Raw genomic sequence first — 15,514 nt, forward strand, 5'->3', positions numbered from 1 at the left:
GGAGATTGAACCCAGAGGTGCTTTACCACTCATCTGCATCCCCAGTCCTTTTTTTCATTTTGAGACAGGGTCTCTTAGTTGCCCAGGCTGGCCTCAAACTTTCAATCCTCCTGAGTTGCTGAGATGAAGGCAAGCTCCACCATATCTGACTTTTTCCTCTTGATTATTCTTGCTATTCAGCTTTTCCATTTCTGCTGATTTTAGAACTAGGCAAATGCTTGTGTGTCATCTGGGGATTGAACCCAGGGCCTCTAATATGCTGGGCAAGAGCTCTACCACACCCCAGCCCTGATTTTAGAATTAAGAAGCTGAAGTCTCTAGGTAAGCTTAGCATTTCATGGGGATTCTTCCTGCCTTCTTCCCTGCTCCACATACTTGAAAACCCACAGCCTATCTAGTCGATCCTCACTGAGGCAAGCACCAGCTTGTGTGGAGGCCTGAGTATGGCTGTTAAACCCACTTCATGGAGGGGGCACTTTTCTGGGCATTGTCCAAGAGTGCAGAAGGCGGGATTGGAAGCAGTAACTCAAATCCTGCAACTTCTCCTCGAGGGACCAAGATTTCCCTGGCCTCCCTCAAAGTGGGTGGCCCAACCCAGGATAAGATTTTAAAGCTGATGACTTCCCCCTAGCCACAGGTAGATAAGATCCTCTTCAAAATGGAAACAATAGGCTTATAGCCAAGTGGATGGCCCAAAGAACTGTAACTCTTGCCTATCCCACTAGCTTCTCACCAGAGGTAGAAGCCACCCAGTGCATTTTACTTATCTCCTACTGGGGAGCATATGGTAAGGAAGAGGTAGGTACCCAACTCAGGCCCTCGCCTCTGCTCCCTGCTCTCCACTTGGTTTACTGTGCTTTCTCATCCCTGTGGCAGCAGGCCCTGGTGTTACACAAACAGGTCTGTCCCCGTGTTTGGCATCCTGCTTCCCCCTTTAGTAACCTGGATTTCTTCTCCCATTCTTTGCTGGCATTCCTGCAGGCCTTCCCATAGGGGAGGTGCTCCATGTGCAGTTGCTCTTGTGTGACCTTGAACTGGGTCTTAACATACCAATGGTTCCCCGGTTCCAGTTTGCAGAATTAATTTAAGTGAATCAATGCTCAAAAAAATTCCTATTTCTATGAAGATTTAGAATTAGAGGACTGGGGTTGTGGCTCAGTGGCAGAGTGCTTGCCTAGCATGTGGGTTCGGTTCTTAGCACCACATATAAATAAGAAATAAAAGAAAAAATAGAATAAGGCACCCTTGTCCATGATTTCATTTTGGCAGTCTGCTGAGCTCTCAGAAAGCCTTCTTAAGGCCACCATTGCCTATCAGTGGCAGAGGCAGGATGGAACCCCATCAGTTCTCTTCTCATCACAGTTTTATACCTTTTGGTGGAATTATAAACAGCGCTTTCTTTGCAGGAATTTTTCCTACTCTGCATCATTAGGAATTTAGCTAAACAGCAAGGTTATGTTCACACGTGTCCAATAGAAAAACCAGCATAATCCACCTGAGCCCTGCTAGGTTTGAGCTAGACACCTCTGAGTGTCCCCATCCTTCATCACTCTTGAAGCACAAACAAGTATCTGTGGGATACGGAAGGCAACAGAAAAGGACTAGTGAGTATCGTCCAAGCAAATTATTTAATCTCACTGGTCCGGGCTTGGTGTCGCAAGCCTATAATCCTAGCAACTTGGGAGGCTGAGGCAGGAGGATCACAAGTTCAAGGACAGCCTCAGCAATTTAGCAAGGCCCTAAGCAAATTCATGAGACCCTGTCCCAAAATAAAATATAGAAAGGGCGCCGGGCGTGGTGGCGCACACCTGTAATCCCAGCAGCTCAGGAAGATGAGACAAATCGTGATCATGAGTTCAAAGCCAGCTTCAGCAATGATGAGAGGCTAAGCAACTCGGTCTCTAAATAAAATACAAAATAGGGCTGGGGATGTGGCTCAGTGGTCAAGTGCCCCTGGGTTTAATCCCTAGTACCAAACAAAAACAGTATGGTACATAGCCAGGTACTCAACAAATGTCCATTTCCCATCTGAGCCCCATTTCCAAAACTAAACCATCAGAGCTCCACTGAGATTCTCCTAGCAGGTAATCCTCAGCAAATGTTTAATTCCCTTGAGAATACTGAGTACCACCTTTCTTCGAATCGCACATTGACAGAGGTTTATATTTAGAGCCTCTTCCCAGCTCAGGGATAATCCTAGGGATGCATAGTAAACAGCACTGCCCAAACTGGACAGAAACTGTGTGCTAGGGTCACTGGATGGGCATTCCAAAACCAGGGCATGAGCTTCCTTGATCTCCTGATCTTTGGGGTGATCTGCCTGCCTTTTGGAGTTGTTGGTGAGCCAGGGCCACTAAGCTACTGTCTTCTAGGCCCCTGAAGACTAGGGAAGAATCAAGAACCAGGGGATGAAGGTCAAGACCCAGGGTGGCAGTGAGCAAGGAGAAGGAGGAGTCCATTTGGAAGGTTTGGCAGAAAAGGAGGGAGGCACTGAGCACATACCTATAATGGTGGTCCTGTAGCAAGGAGAAGGGAGGGCATTTCCGATTGGAGGAAGATGGACAGGCAGGATGAACACAGCCTGTTCCAGGGACAGAGCGGAGGCCAGCCTGGTTGGAGTGGAAGGTTTGAGCTGGAGAACTAGGCACAGAGGAAGCTGGAGAGCTGGAGTCCTGCAATAGAACAGGACCACAAGTGGCTCGCCCTACCTGCTGCTCGCCCACCGACCTCCAGAGGGGAGGAGAGTGAACCACGAGGGAGCCATAGGGAGCCATAGGGAGCCATGGTCTCAGGAATGAAGGCACAAACCAGGGGAGCCTCTGGAGGTGGGGTCTCATGCAGGAGCCACATTAGCATGCCATGTCCCCTGTCTTGTTAACGTACAATGGGCCGAGGGCACAGTGATAGGCAGGACAACCCATGAGGACAGCTCTACAGCAGTAAGGGACAGAGAGCAGGAGGGATGGTGTCACTGCTGAGACAGGTTGGGACTCGGGAGACACCAGTAAGAAGGAAAAGGCAAGAAGGTCAGGCCCTGGGACCTGTGGGAAGGAGAAAAGGGACTCCCAAGAGACAGCCAGACAGAAGCAAGAAACCTCCCACCTCAGGCCCCAGGCCAACCTCTTCACACAGGCGCCAGACAAGTGTCCTTGCTCACAGGTCTTCTTGCTCTCGGCCCATTGTACAAGTCTAGGAAGGACATGGGAAATAGCAAAGAAAATGAGAAAAAAAATATGGGCAAAAGAATGTAAAATTGAAAACCAGGAGTCCAATAGAGCCAGCTCTGATGTTCAGCCGGGCTCTTTGTACAGCTGTACAACTTTGGGCAAAAGCACTTAACTTTCAGGGTCTCAGCAACTGTGGAAAATGGGATCCTTCTAAATACTTCCCTGGGCCCCACTTTGAGGCCTTATATCCCAGGACGGGTGTGAGGGTCAAATACGACGATGAGTTGAGGGGTCTGCCTTCAATTTCACTCATATGGGGCTTTTGTGTTTTCATTTTCTTTCATTTGTGGTGTTGGGGATGGAGTCCAGGGGTTCTCTGCCACTGAGTCACATTCCCAACCCTTTTTATTTTTTGTTTCAAGACAGAGTCTCACTAAGTTACTGAGTCTGTCCTCAAACTTGTGGTCCTCCTGCCTCAGCCTCCTAGGATTACAGGAATGCCCCACCATGCATTTTTAAAATACTTTTTACAAAACAAAAAAACATACTAAAAAGGGTAGCATTGTTTTACACATTTGCAAATCTCCTTAACATCTGGTCTAACAGAAACAGCTGGACTCTCATCCCTTTTGCATTCCACCCATCACCAAATCCCACATCACAGAACATCTGGAAAACTGCTTTGAGTACAGAAACCAAGAAAGGCAAATAACATCTTAGTGTCATCAGGAAAACACTTCTGACCTCTCTTTTTTTTTTTTTTTTTTAATTTATTTTTTAGTTTTTTCCATCTTTGTTTGTATGTGGTGCTGAGGATCGAACCCGGGCCGCACGCATGCCAGGCGAGCGCGCTACCACTTGAGCCACATCTCCAGCCCTCACTTCTGACCTCTCAAACCCTCTAAATAATTCCCTGGGCCCCACTTTGAGGACCACCACACTAAACCAGGAGCTGCTTGAGACAAGGACAACTGTCATCCTGTCAGCGCTGCTCCCAGCCAGGCCTGGCTCTGCAACCTCTCAATGAACGTCTCCAGGAGCAGACCCAAGGGGCGTGGCCCTCCAACTCCACATCTTCTCCTCCAAGCTCAGCACAAGAGCACTCTGCCAGGCTCTGGCCCAGGCTCTTTGTGTGGTAAGGAACCCTACCTGGTCTGATCCAACCAGTATGATAAGAAGAATACTTGCCCCTACAGTGACCTTCCCTAAAGCTGGGCACACACACTTGCAATCCCAACAACTCAGGAGGCTGAGGCAGGAGGATCACAAATTCAAGGCCAGCTTGGGCAACTTAGCAAGGCTCTGTCTCAAAATAAATGTTTTTTTAAAAATGGGGAGAGCCAAGCGTGGTAGCACATGCCTGTAATCCCAGCAGCTCAGGAGGCTGAAACAGGAGAATCACAAATTCAAAGCCAGCCTCAGCAATGATGAGGCACCAAGCAACTCAGTAGTGAGACCCTGTCTCTAAATAAAATACAAAATAGGGCTGGAGATGTGGCTCAGTTGTCGAGTGACCCTGAGTTCAAACCCCAGTGCCCTCCTCAAAAAAAGATGGGGAAGCCAGGAGTGTCACTCAGTGGTAGAACACCTGCTTCAGTCCCCATTGGTAGAAATTTTTTTTCTTAAAGACCAAGTGCTGCTGGACTCAAGGGTCCTGGAAAAGGTCTGACCTCCCAGACAGAAGCCCCTCAGGCCCTCAAGAGGGTAGATGAAGAAGACTGTAGGGATGGGGGAATCCCCTCTCCTGAGTACAAGGATAGCTGCCTTAGGAACACAGAATCTGTGTTGGTTCTTCTGCCCCTGCTAGTTTCCTCACTTTGCTCCCTTCTGGTATACTCTGTCCCCTATTCTTTCCAAACATGCCTCATTCTCACCACAGGACAAAAGCAATATGTCACAAAAAAACATGCATTTGGTATTTACCCAGTCCTAGAAGATGCAACTTTGTTCTCTGTATCTCATTAGCTGTGTGACCCTGGGGAAGTTACTTAACCTCTCAGAGCCCTAGCACCATCATTTATAAAATAGTTATGTTACCTCATAGAGTTTGAAAGGAAAGAAATTGCACGGAAGACCTCTTGCCCTAAAACATAGAAGACATTCTACAAATAGTAGCCATAAGAATTAGTCTGACTCCACGCCCCTCTGCCCTGCCCAACTCAGCCTGAGCATGGCTAACACAAAACAGATTAGCAATCCCTTATTTTCCTCCCTTGAGGACAGCTGGGCCAGACTGGATTTTCCAAAAGAACTTCACTCATGAAGAAGAGACATCAAGTGATCTCATTTTCAGTGTGGGCTTCCCACCCTGCAAAGGCCCGACGACCCACCCCAGCCTGCGCAAGGCCTTGGGCACCTACCTCCCCATTCTCTATCCTGTCTCCTATCGGCTGAGGGGCCCCTGGGAGGACAGCCCCCTCCAGTTCACGCCATGCTCTTTCTATAATGGTTCCCTTCCTTGTCCTGGTCACACAGGTAATCTAATAGGGACATTTCAAAGACCCAGGCTGGGCTAATGCCCATCACCCAGACCGGGAAGACTGGTGGGCAGTTGGCTTTGCCCAGGGCCTTGAGACACAGAGGTCTTAAAGCTGCCAACCTACACCCAGCTTCTCTGTCTCTCTCAGACCCCTTGAGTCTCCCTAATATCTGCAAAGCAGCCCCATGTTTTCTTGCTGGCACCCCAGGAGCTTCCTCAGCCTGGGGTGAGGTGGGGAAGGGGTGGCGGGCTTGCTCACACGTGCCCACTGGGTACCTGCTTCCTCCACTGGAAGCTTCCTCAGCCACTGCCTGTGCCTTTAAGAACTGCCACCCTGTGCCAGGGTCTTGCCCTCAGCTCCTCAGCTGAGTTGGATTAAGGGACCATTTCGTGCCTCTGTGAATTCCTTCTGGCTGCCATCCCTTCCCCCACATGGAGACAGAGTAGCCATAGCCCCAATCAGTCAGCCAAGTGCAGCCCAAGAGCTGGTCTAGCCAGACAGCCTTTGCTCTCTGGGAGTAAAGGTTGCCCCATTTGGGAGGGAGCTGTGGCCAGAGAGGGGGCCTTTGGGGGTCTAGGGCTATCACAGGGACTCCAGAGAGCCATGCAGAGCTTTGGGCCATGAAGGAATACTCGGATGTCATCCTCTGCATGGAGGCGACAGAACTGAGCAAGGTAAGGGCCACGAGGAACCACCCCCCCCCCCTCCGAGACCCAGCATCCTCAGGCTGCACCCCCTCCTGGGGCCACCAAGAGCCCACTGCCTGCCCTCAGCCTCGAGCCTCTGCCTTCCAGACCGAGTTCTGCAATCCTGCCTTCGAGCCCGAAGCTGGGCTACCTGGCCCTTCAGCAGCCCTCCGGCAGGACGCCAGCCACAACATCCAAGCTCCCTGGCATGGTAACCCTCTCAGGGGTGACCTGGGGGTAAGACAGGGGCCCAGAAGCTGAGCACCGTGTGAAGGAGGCCGAAGGGCAGGGGGCTCTAAACCCCCCCTCCTGCCCATAGGCCGGCGTCCCAGAGGGCTGCAGCCAGACTGCCACTTCTCCTGGCTCTGCATCCTCCTGCTCGCCAGTCTGCTGCTCCTGCTACTTGGGCTGCTCGCGGCCATCATCCTGTCCCGTGAGTACCTGGACTGACTCTGTGGGTCTCTACCCACCTCCTATGGATCCAGCTCCTCTGAATGCCGCCCCTTCATCTTCCTCCTCTAGAGTTGCCGTCTGCACCCCCACCCGGGGCCACCAAGAGCCCACTGCCTGCCCAAGGCCTCACCACTACTACTACCCCAACCACCAGCACCAGCACCACCTCCCCAGCTACCACAGGGCAGCAGGGGGCAGACACGAGCCCCACACACCAGGCCAGTGAGTACTAAGCGCAGCTCTCTAGGAAGGCCCAAGATGGCAGCTTGGAGGGGAAGCCAGAAAGTATTGCCTTGGGGAAAAAGGATCTCTCCTTGTGAACTCTGAACTCTACCCTCCATTCCTGCAGCCTGTGGGGGCCTCCTTCCTGGTCCAAGGGGCTTCTTCAGCAGCCCTAACTACCCAGATCCTTACCCACCCAATGCCCACTGCGTGTGGCACATCCAGGTGGCCACTGACCATACGATACAGCTCAAGATTGAAGCCCTCAGCGTGGAGGGCGTGGCCGCCTGTCTTTTCGATCGCTTGGAAATCTCTCCTGAGCCTGAAGGGCCCCTCCTCAGGTGGGTCCCTTTTCCCCCAGGAGAGCCCCCGCTGGAAGCTAGGGGGAGCAGGGCAGAACCAGGAAGCTGCAGGGGAGGCCTGGGAGAGACTGGACCACTGGGCCCCACTCGGCCACCACCTTGCTGTGTGACCTTGCTTCCCCTCTTTGACCTCAGTTTCCTCATCTATAAATGGAGTTCCTATCTTTCCCATGTAAGTCCCTGTAAGGACACATGTGCAGGGAAGTCAAGAGTTTCCTGGAAAATTAAAGGAGACTTTCATCTTATCAAGACCAGCCCTGGGGTTGAGGAAACAGGCCACACACTCAGGCAAGCCCCAGTCTGGCTCACCCCGACCCAGGAGGCCTCCATCACCATCACGGGACCTGGCTTCTTGCAGGGTGTGTGGGAAGGTGCCTCCCCCGACACTGATCACCAACGCCAGCCGCCTCCAGGTGGCCTTCGTTTCTGACAGCAGTGTGGAAGGATCTGGTTTCCAGGCCTGGTACCAAGCTGTGGCCCCTGGGCACGGTGAGCGACATCCCCACCATGTGCCCAGCTGCCTATCGCCCATTCCTTGCCTCCAGTCACTCTCGGCACTGGCAAAAGATCTGGAGACTCTGGAGATTTCTGACCCCAGATGCCCTCCACCAGGGAGCTGTGCCCACGAAGAGTTCCACTGTGACCAGCTCGTCTGCCTGCTGCCTGACTCAGTATGTGACGGTTTTGCCAACTGTGCCGATGGCAGTGACGAGACTAACTGTAGTGCCAAGCTCTTGGGTATGGATCCACCAGGTGTGGGGAGGTACTGTCTTCAGGCAACTGCCCCAGGTTCAAGCTGGGCTCCCCAACCTTGGCCCAGCCCCAAATCTGTATTCCTACCTGTCAACGTTCCCTGCCTGGTTGGCCGGAACTTGCTTGCCTGCAGGCAGGGCCCAAACTCATGCTTTGCGGCCGCTGCAGGCCCTATTAGACGATGGAGGCACAGGCCCTGGCAACTCATGAGCCCTTCCGCCTCCCTACAGGGTGTGGGGGGAATCTGACTGGGCTGCAGGGCACCTTCTCCACGCCCAGTGACCTACAGCAGCACCCTCACCAACAGGTAAGTGTGGTGCCCAGGGGAGCTGGTAGAACACCCAGGTTAGTGTGACTGGGAACAGCATGGTAGACACTGCCTTGGACTTGGGAAAGTCATTACTCAAGCAGACCGAAAGGGAACAGTATTAAGTACCTACTCTGTACCCAGATATTCCTATGTTGGGCAAACCCATCTATTGCTGAGACTAGCCACATTAAAGATCCTTCCCCTTTTAAGAGTCTCAGTTTCCTCATCTATAAACGAGGCTCCTGTCTTTCCCACATATGTCCCTGTAAGGACACATGTGCAGGAAAGTCAAGAGTTTCCTGGAAAATTAAAGGAGACTTTTCATCTTATCAAGACCAGCCCTGGGGTTGAGGAAACACAACCACACACTCGGGCAAGCCCCAGTCTGGCTCACCCTGACCCAGGAGGCCTCCATCACGCGGACCTGGCTTCTTGCTTTCCATTGGGAAGCTGGGTGGGCAAAAGCTTGCGCTGGGCTAAGAAGTCCCTTCTGAAGCTCATCCTGGATGCCCGGAGTGGGACAGGAGAAGGGCCCATGGGTTTCTCCATCTGCACCCTCCCCCAGCTTTGCACCTGGCATATCTCCGTGCCTGTTGGACATGGCATAGAACTCCAATTCTGGAACTTCAGCCTGGAAGCACAGGACGAGTGCAAGTTTGACTACGTGGAGGTGTATGAGACCAGCAGCTCAGGAGCCCTCAGCCTCCTGGGCAGGTACGGGAGCCAGGGTAGCTGAGCAGCTAACCCATCCTCCACTGCTGACACACCAGGCTCCCTACACATGGGCCCAACTTACTCCCCAACTTTGTTTTCTTCTGCCACTCCAGGCCATGGGTCTCTACCTTCACCCTAAAAGGCTTGTGCATGCTTATCTCAAAGCCCTCATTCCTGCAACTGCCCCACCCCAGGAAGTCCTTTGGCAAGGCCCTCTCCACCCCCATTTCGACCACCCTGGGGGACTATTTCCATTCCCCCACAAGCCCTCCTGAAGCCACTCAAGCCCAAGTAGTTTAAAACTTTGTCTACTGACTCTGTATGTCCTCCTCACCATACCCTAAGTTCTGAGAGCAGCAACTGTTTCCAATCACCCCTGGCAAGTCCCAGAGCCCCAGCTCAGAGATGTAGCAGATGGCCTGGGGTCACATGCCCAGAACAACACTCTGTGGTGGGCAGGTTCTGTGGAGCAGAGACACCTCCACATCTCGTCTCCTCGCATCGTGAACTGGCTGTGCTCTTCCGGACAGATCATAGCATCAGCAGCGGGGGCTTCTCTGCCACCTTCAAGGCCTTCAATGCCACAGAGAGTAAGTACCCCTGGGCGAGTGGGTGTGGGCAGTAGAGACACCTCCAAGGAACAGAAGAGGGCTCTGGACCTGGTCAGGGCACCCCGGAGCGGGGGCAGTTCCAGGGTACTGCCATACCCCCTGTGCCTACAGACCCCTGTGGACCCAGAAATTTCTTGTGCCAGAATGGAGGGTGTAGGGATCTGCAGTGGATGTGTGACTTGTGGAGAGACTGTATAGATGGCAACAATGACAAGAATTGCAGCAGTCCCTTGCTCCCACCCCCAGGTGAGAAGCCTGCACTGACACCCTGAATGGGCCCCAATCCTGAGCAGGCTGGGTGTCCAGCACCTTCCCCAACATTCCTTTCCCTCCTCCCTGATTGGGGTTGGGGGACCAGTTGAGTCTTACTCTCCTGACTGTGGGGCTACTTCACAGAGTCCTGGAGAGACTCTCAACTGGTGGGGGCAGTGGTACTTAGTGTCACGCCAAAAGGACCCAGGAATATGGGAATCAATGTTTGGGGCTTCAAGAATCAGCCACCTTGTCACACACAGTCCTCTCCACAACCCACTTCAAAGATGAAGACGAGATTTTACACAGAGTGGGTGAGTTTATTACAGATGCCCAAGTAGTTCCTGCAAATATGGGCACCCCACATTCCCTGAGATCAAAGAGGTGGCTGCATGATGCCCAGGATTCGCAACTGCTGCTTGGAGATGGCTCTTGAGAAGAACAGGAATCTCTGATGTGTATAAAGCCTCTCTCCTTGTTAACTCTTTGGATTTTCACAACAATCTCCATCTGACCTATGTAAGGACCCAGAGTAATGAAGTGACTTGTCCCCACAGTGACCCCTTCTCCCATCCCTGCAGAGCTGGCCTGTGAGCCTGTCCAGGTGGAGATGTGCATCGGTCTGAGTTACAACACCACGGCCTTCCCTAACATCTGGGTGGGCATGGCCACCCAGGAGGAGGTGGTAGATGTCCTCAGAGGCTACAAGGTGCTCTGGACAGAGACAAGGAGGGAGGCCACAGGAAGGGGAGGGAACCTGGGGAGCTGAGCACCTGAGGGCTGATCTCTTCTTCCCACAGAGCCTAACAAGCCTTCCCTGCTACCAGAATTTTCGGAGGCTCCTTTGTGGGCTGCTTGTGCCCCGCTGCACCCTGCTGGGCAGTGTCCTTCCCCCTTGCCGCTCTGTCTGCCAGGAGGCAGAGAGACAGTGCCAATCTGGCCTGGCACTACTGGGCACCCCCTGGCCCTTCAACTGCAACAGGCTGCCTGAGGCAGCTGGTTTGGAAGCCTGTGCACAGCCCTGACCCTCACGCTGGCCCTGCCTCTGCCTGCCCACAGGCTTTTGCCTTTATGGGCAAGCAGGCAGAGGACAAGGGAAGAGGGCACCTTTGCATAGGACTCTGTCCATCCTCTCTGGGTCTCCTACGTAGGAAGAGAGACTAAGTCCTCAGTCCCTGGCTAATGGAGCCCTCCCACCTTCACTCTCCTTCCCTGTTCCTTTACTTGCCAAAGGCTGCTGACCTGGCTTCACACTGTGCCACTGGACAATCTAGAGGCTTTCCATTGCAGGGTTTCCTATCTTTTGCTTTCTCTCTTCCATCTGCTTTTTCAGGTTCTCTGTCACCTGCCCTTTGTTTTTTTCATTTACTCAACAAAACTGTATTGAGTGCCTATAGATTCAAAGGCCCTGTTCCTGCTGGCTCTCAGTCTCTGGAACTCTCCAGGCTCTGCTCTTCGCTGGTCCACTTCTCCATGGTCTAGAGTCTTGTCCTTGGTCTCTGTCATTGCACCATCTCTCCCTCCCGCTCCTGGAAACCAGAGCCCTTAGCGTCTGGCTCTCACCAATTGCCTCTCAGTGCCCTGCTCAAATTCTCTCTCCCCCCTCCCTTCTCCTCCCAAACTTTGGCCGACGGCCGGGCGACACCACGAGTTATTTCCCTGCTATTTCCCGGCCCGGAGCTCTTGGCCCTTGAACAACTGGTTTCCTCCTGGAGTCTGGGAGGAGCAGAGCAGAACCGACCAGGAGCGAACCAGGACCAGGGGAACGACGAGGACAAGGGGGTACCTGGGTAGGGTGAAGTGCAGGTCGGGAGCAAAGCCAAAAGGAGGGTCCAGAGTGGCGACTGTCCCAAAGGAGGCCATTGAGAGAGCCAGCAGCGCCGGGGAGCTGGGAGTGGGTGAGTCTGGCAGAGGAGGGGGAATGGGGTGAGGGAGGAGACTGTGGGAAAGTCTGGGCGCCGGCTGGGGTGGGAGGAAGGGAAGGAGGGAGGGCTGGCCTCCCTTTCCCTCTCGGCTGTGTTCTCCAGCTTCTGAGTTCTGGGGAGCCCCTTTTTCCATCCTCCAGCGCGCCGGCTCAGCCTCTGGGGCATGGCAGTGGGGTGGGGACCGGTTGGGCTGAGCAAGGGTGGAGAGCGAGGCGGGTGCCAGAATTCTGGGTTCCGACTCCAGCCCTGCCCGACCCACAGACGACGAGAGGACACCGGCGCTCGGGCTCCCGGTGCCGGCATCATGAGGCCTCTCCTCGCCCTGTTGCTCCTGAGCCTGGCGTCCGGCTCGCCCCCACTGGAAGATAACAAGATCCCCAGCTTGTGCCCGGGCCACCCGGGCCTTCCAGGCACACCGGGTCACCATGGCAGCCAGGGCCTGCCTGGCCGCGACGGCCGCGACGGCCGCGATGGCTTGCCCGGGACTCCCGGCGAGAAAGGCGAGGGCGGGAGGCCGGGTAAGGAAGCACCTTTGTTGAGGTCCAAATGGGATGTTGGAGCCACTGTGGTTCTCCTGTGCCCTCGGGTTCCGCAGGGTTCGGGGCTCCCTCTAGGGGGCGCTAATGCCCAACCACTCAGGTCGGCGGGGCGGGGCGGGGCGGGGCACGCCTGAGACCCTCTTTGCTCAGCCGCTCAGATCTACCCCAACCCCTGCAGAAAACCGGGGCAGAGACTGGGGCGGAGAAAGGAAGCGGCTTTTCGGAGGCTCAGTGAGGCTGAGCGAGAGTGGGAGTCTTGAAGTCGCCCTCCTGCACCCCGCTGCGGGCTGATCCCACCGCAACAGCCACCATTCTTAACCCCCCCCTCTCCCGCAGGACTGCCGGGGCCGCGTGGGGAACCCGGGCCGCGAGGAGAGGCGGGACCCATGGGGGCAACCGGGCCTGCAGGCGAGTGCTCTGTGCCTCCGCGCTCCGCCTTTAGCGCTAAGCGCTCTGAGAGCCGGGTGCCTCCGCCTGCTGATGCGCCCCTACCCTTTGACCGCGTGCTGGTGAACGAGCAGGGACATTACGACGCCACCACCGGCAAATTCACCTGCCAAGTGCCGGGGGTCTACTACTTCGCAGTCCATGCCACCGTCTACCGGGCCAGTCTGCAGTTCGATCTGGTCAAGAACGGCGAGTCCATCGCTTCTTTCTTCCAGTTTTTCGGAGGGTGGCCCAAGCCAGCCTCGCTCTCCGGGGGTGCCATGGTGAGACTGGAGCCAGAGGACCAGGTGTGGGTGCAGGTGGGCGTGGGTGATTACATTGGCATCTATGCCAGCATCAAGACAGACAGCACCTTCTCTGGATTTCTTGTCTACTCCGACTGGCACAGCTCTCCAGTCTTTGCTTAGTGCCTACTGGAAAGTAAGCTCCCGCTCTCTTCTACAAGAGAAGGGTGTAACACTGACAGCGGCACATTCGGGAGGGCTGGCCCCCCCCCCGGAATATTGTGAATGACTAGGGAAGTGGAGTAGAGGCCTCTCCGTCCTGTGGCAAGAAATGGAGACCCAGGCTGTCTGAGGTCTGGTGCTGGCAGCATGGGGCAGTGGCTGGATTTCTGCCCAACACTAAAGGAATGTATTGCACTAGCAAATGTGGGTCCCCCTGGTTGCTCTGGCCCAAGGTGGGGTGCTCTTTTCCTGGTCCTCTGCTTCTCTGCATCCTCCTCCATCCCTCCTGCTTCAGGGACCAACCCTTTTCTCAGAGATCATTTAATAAATTTAACAAACCCTCTTACTGGCTTCAGCCTTTCTTTCGTGGTGGGGATACTCTGTTTCTGAGTATCATGGTGGGCTGTGCAAGCAAACTGGGCGTTCTTGGATGGGATGGGGTAGGAAATGCAGGAAGCAGGCCCAGAGGAATGACAGCCTGCTTCACAGAGCTGTCACATGGGTTTCAGAAGTTGTGAAAAGGAGTATATGGGGTTTTGGGGGGAGGGGTACTCTCCTGCTGTGGGGCCACCCAGAGAAAGGGGTGTCTTTTCTGACTCAAAGATGCCAAATCAGATGGGCACTGCCTTCACCACACATACCCTGCCCTGATCCAACAACAAAAGGCTAAGGTTTTCATTTATGGCTACTCTGGCTGTTTGGTCCCTGGATTACTGGAAAGTTATTGCTCTATCACCATGCTAGGTGAATGATGTTCTTGGATGTCAAGATAAGTTATTTGGGCTGGGGATGTGGCTCAAGCGGTAGCGCGCTCGCCTGGCATTCGTGCGGCCCGGGTTCGATCCTCAGCACCACATACCAACAAAGATGTTGTGTCCGCCGAGAACTAAAAAATAATAAATATTTAAAAAATTCTCTCTCTCTGTCTCTCTCTCTCCCCCTCCCTCCCTCTCTCTTGAAAAAAAAAAAAAGATAAGTTATTTCTTTGGAAACCACAAGGGGGCGCCCCAGTTTCAGAATGCAACAAGCATTGGTCGCTTGAGCTCAGTCAGCACTTCTGGGGTGATTAAGGAGAGGAAGGGTATTAAGGTCTGCCAAAGGAGTTCCAGATGAGGGTGGAGGAAATGGGGTGCTTTACTTCCATCTCAGGAAGTTTATCTTCCCTCATAAAATGTTTATCCCCACATTAAACAGAGACTGGAAGGAGCCAAGTCTCCCCTTGTTTAGCTCCCTCTCCAGAGTTGGGGGAAGGAAAGAGAAAGAGCCATACCCAGCCACAAGCCTCCCACCTCTGATGTAGGTGGGGAACTCTCCCCCACTGTGCTGGGCACAGCCTGGGTGGGCCAAGCCACTAAGTCTGAGGCTGAATACAAAGCCCCTTGGAAGCTCCCTTCCTCTGACCTTGAGAGCCCAGCCTCAATCTAATGACTAACAAATCAGAGCTTGCCAGTCCCAGTCTGCTCAGCCTATCAATCTAGAGAGTGGAGGGGCCTCAAACCAGTTTCTTCAGGACCCACCTACCTCCTCCCCTTCCAGAAGACAGTCCCAGGCATTATACTCTTAGAGGGAACATACAATTATGGGGGAGTGACCCTTCTCTCTGGTCATGTGAGGGCAGCTATGATCATGGGCATTGGGCCACACTGGAGCCAGAGATAGGCCTCAGGCCTCCTGAGCTTCAGTTCCCTGCTCTCCACCAGGAGGTCCCACAGCCCTCCTCCAGCCCATCATAGCACTAATCTCTGTGCCAAGAAACAGAGACAAGCCCCAGCTCCTCCAGACATCAGGACTCCAAGGCCCCTCCTGGGAAGGATGGCACCAGAGGGAAAGCTGAGAAGGTAGACTTAAAGAGTAAGAAGTTCACATTCAGCTCTACCAAGACTTAATTCTGGCAGAAATGGAAGACAGGGAAGGTTTTCCTAGAAACTTGTGTGTGAAAGGACTAACTGGAAGGGGTGAGAGCTAACCCAGCCACACCTGGCACAGACCCTCCCTATTTCCCCTCTTCTCCAGGCGCCAGTTCAAGGCCTGGTCCACCAGAGAACACACCTGCCTGACTCTAGCAGGACTGAAAGATCCTTCTGTAGCATCTGTCACCCTGGTCAATTATTAACTTTTGCAGAGATGCACACAGACGCGGTCAGAGC

General features: G+C 53.9%; 1 protein-coding gene across 4 annotated transcripts; it reads left to right on the plus strand.

Moving 5' to 3' along the window:
* The first annotated feature begins 5,824 nt into the window (after positions 1-5,824).
* On the plus strand, positions 5,825-13,710 carry LOC308631070 (complement C1q tumor necrosis factor-related protein 5). Of its 4 annotated transcripts, XM_081261975.1 has the most exons (12): positions 5,825-6,544; positions 6,653-6,766; positions 6,856-7,008; positions 7,136-7,349; positions 7,729-8,108; positions 8,354-8,430; positions 8,999-9,147; positions 9,607-9,737; positions 9,870-10,004; positions 10,592-10,719; positions 10,811-11,908; positions 12,811-12,948. In XM_081261975.1, the coding sequence occupies exons 1-11, from the start codon at positions 6,268-6,270 to the stop codon at positions 11,033-11,035; spliced, it is 1,983 nt and encodes a 660-aa protein (XP_081118101.1). In that variant the 5' UTR covers positions 5,825-6,267; the 3' UTR covers positions 11,036-11,908; positions 12,811-12,948. The 4 variants fall into 4 exon arrangements, with proteins under 4 accessions (XP_081118101.1, XP_081118100.1, XP_081118099.1 ...); XM_081261974.1 differs by lacking the exons at positions 5,825-6,544; positions 6,653-6,766; positions 6,856-7,008; ... (5 more) ...; positions 9,870-10,004; positions 10,592-10,719 and adding an exon at positions 12,180-12,453 and having other exon boundaries at positions 11,677-11,908; positions 12,811-13,710; XM_081261973.1 differs by lacking the exons at positions 5,825-6,544; positions 6,653-6,766; positions 6,856-7,008; ... (5 more) ...; positions 9,870-10,004; positions 10,592-10,719 and adding an exon at positions 12,197-12,453 and having other exon boundaries at positions 11,678-11,908; positions 12,811-13,710.
* Positions 13,711-15,514: the final 1,804 nt, after the last annotated feature.

Source organism: Spermophilus citellus (assembly GCF_964194105.1).
Source record: "Spermophilus citellus genome assembly, chromosome: 2".
NCBI lineage: Eukaryota > Metazoa > Chordata > Mammalia > Rodentia > Sciuridae > Spermophilus > Spermophilus citellus.

Coding starts and splice junctions, on each gene's coding strand:
- LOC308631070 (XM_081261975.1), top strand. CDS start 6,268: ATGAAGGAATACTCGGATGTCATCCTCTGCATGGAGGCGACAGAACTG. Junction 6,545..6,652: donor CATCCAAGCTCCCTGGCATG/GTAACCCTCTCA, acceptor TCCTGCCCATAG/GCCGGCGTCCCAGAGGGCTG. Junction 9,148..9,606: donor GCCCTCAGCCTCCTGGGCAG/GTACGGGAGCCA, acceptor TGTGGTGGGCAG/GTTCTGTGGAGCAGAGACAC.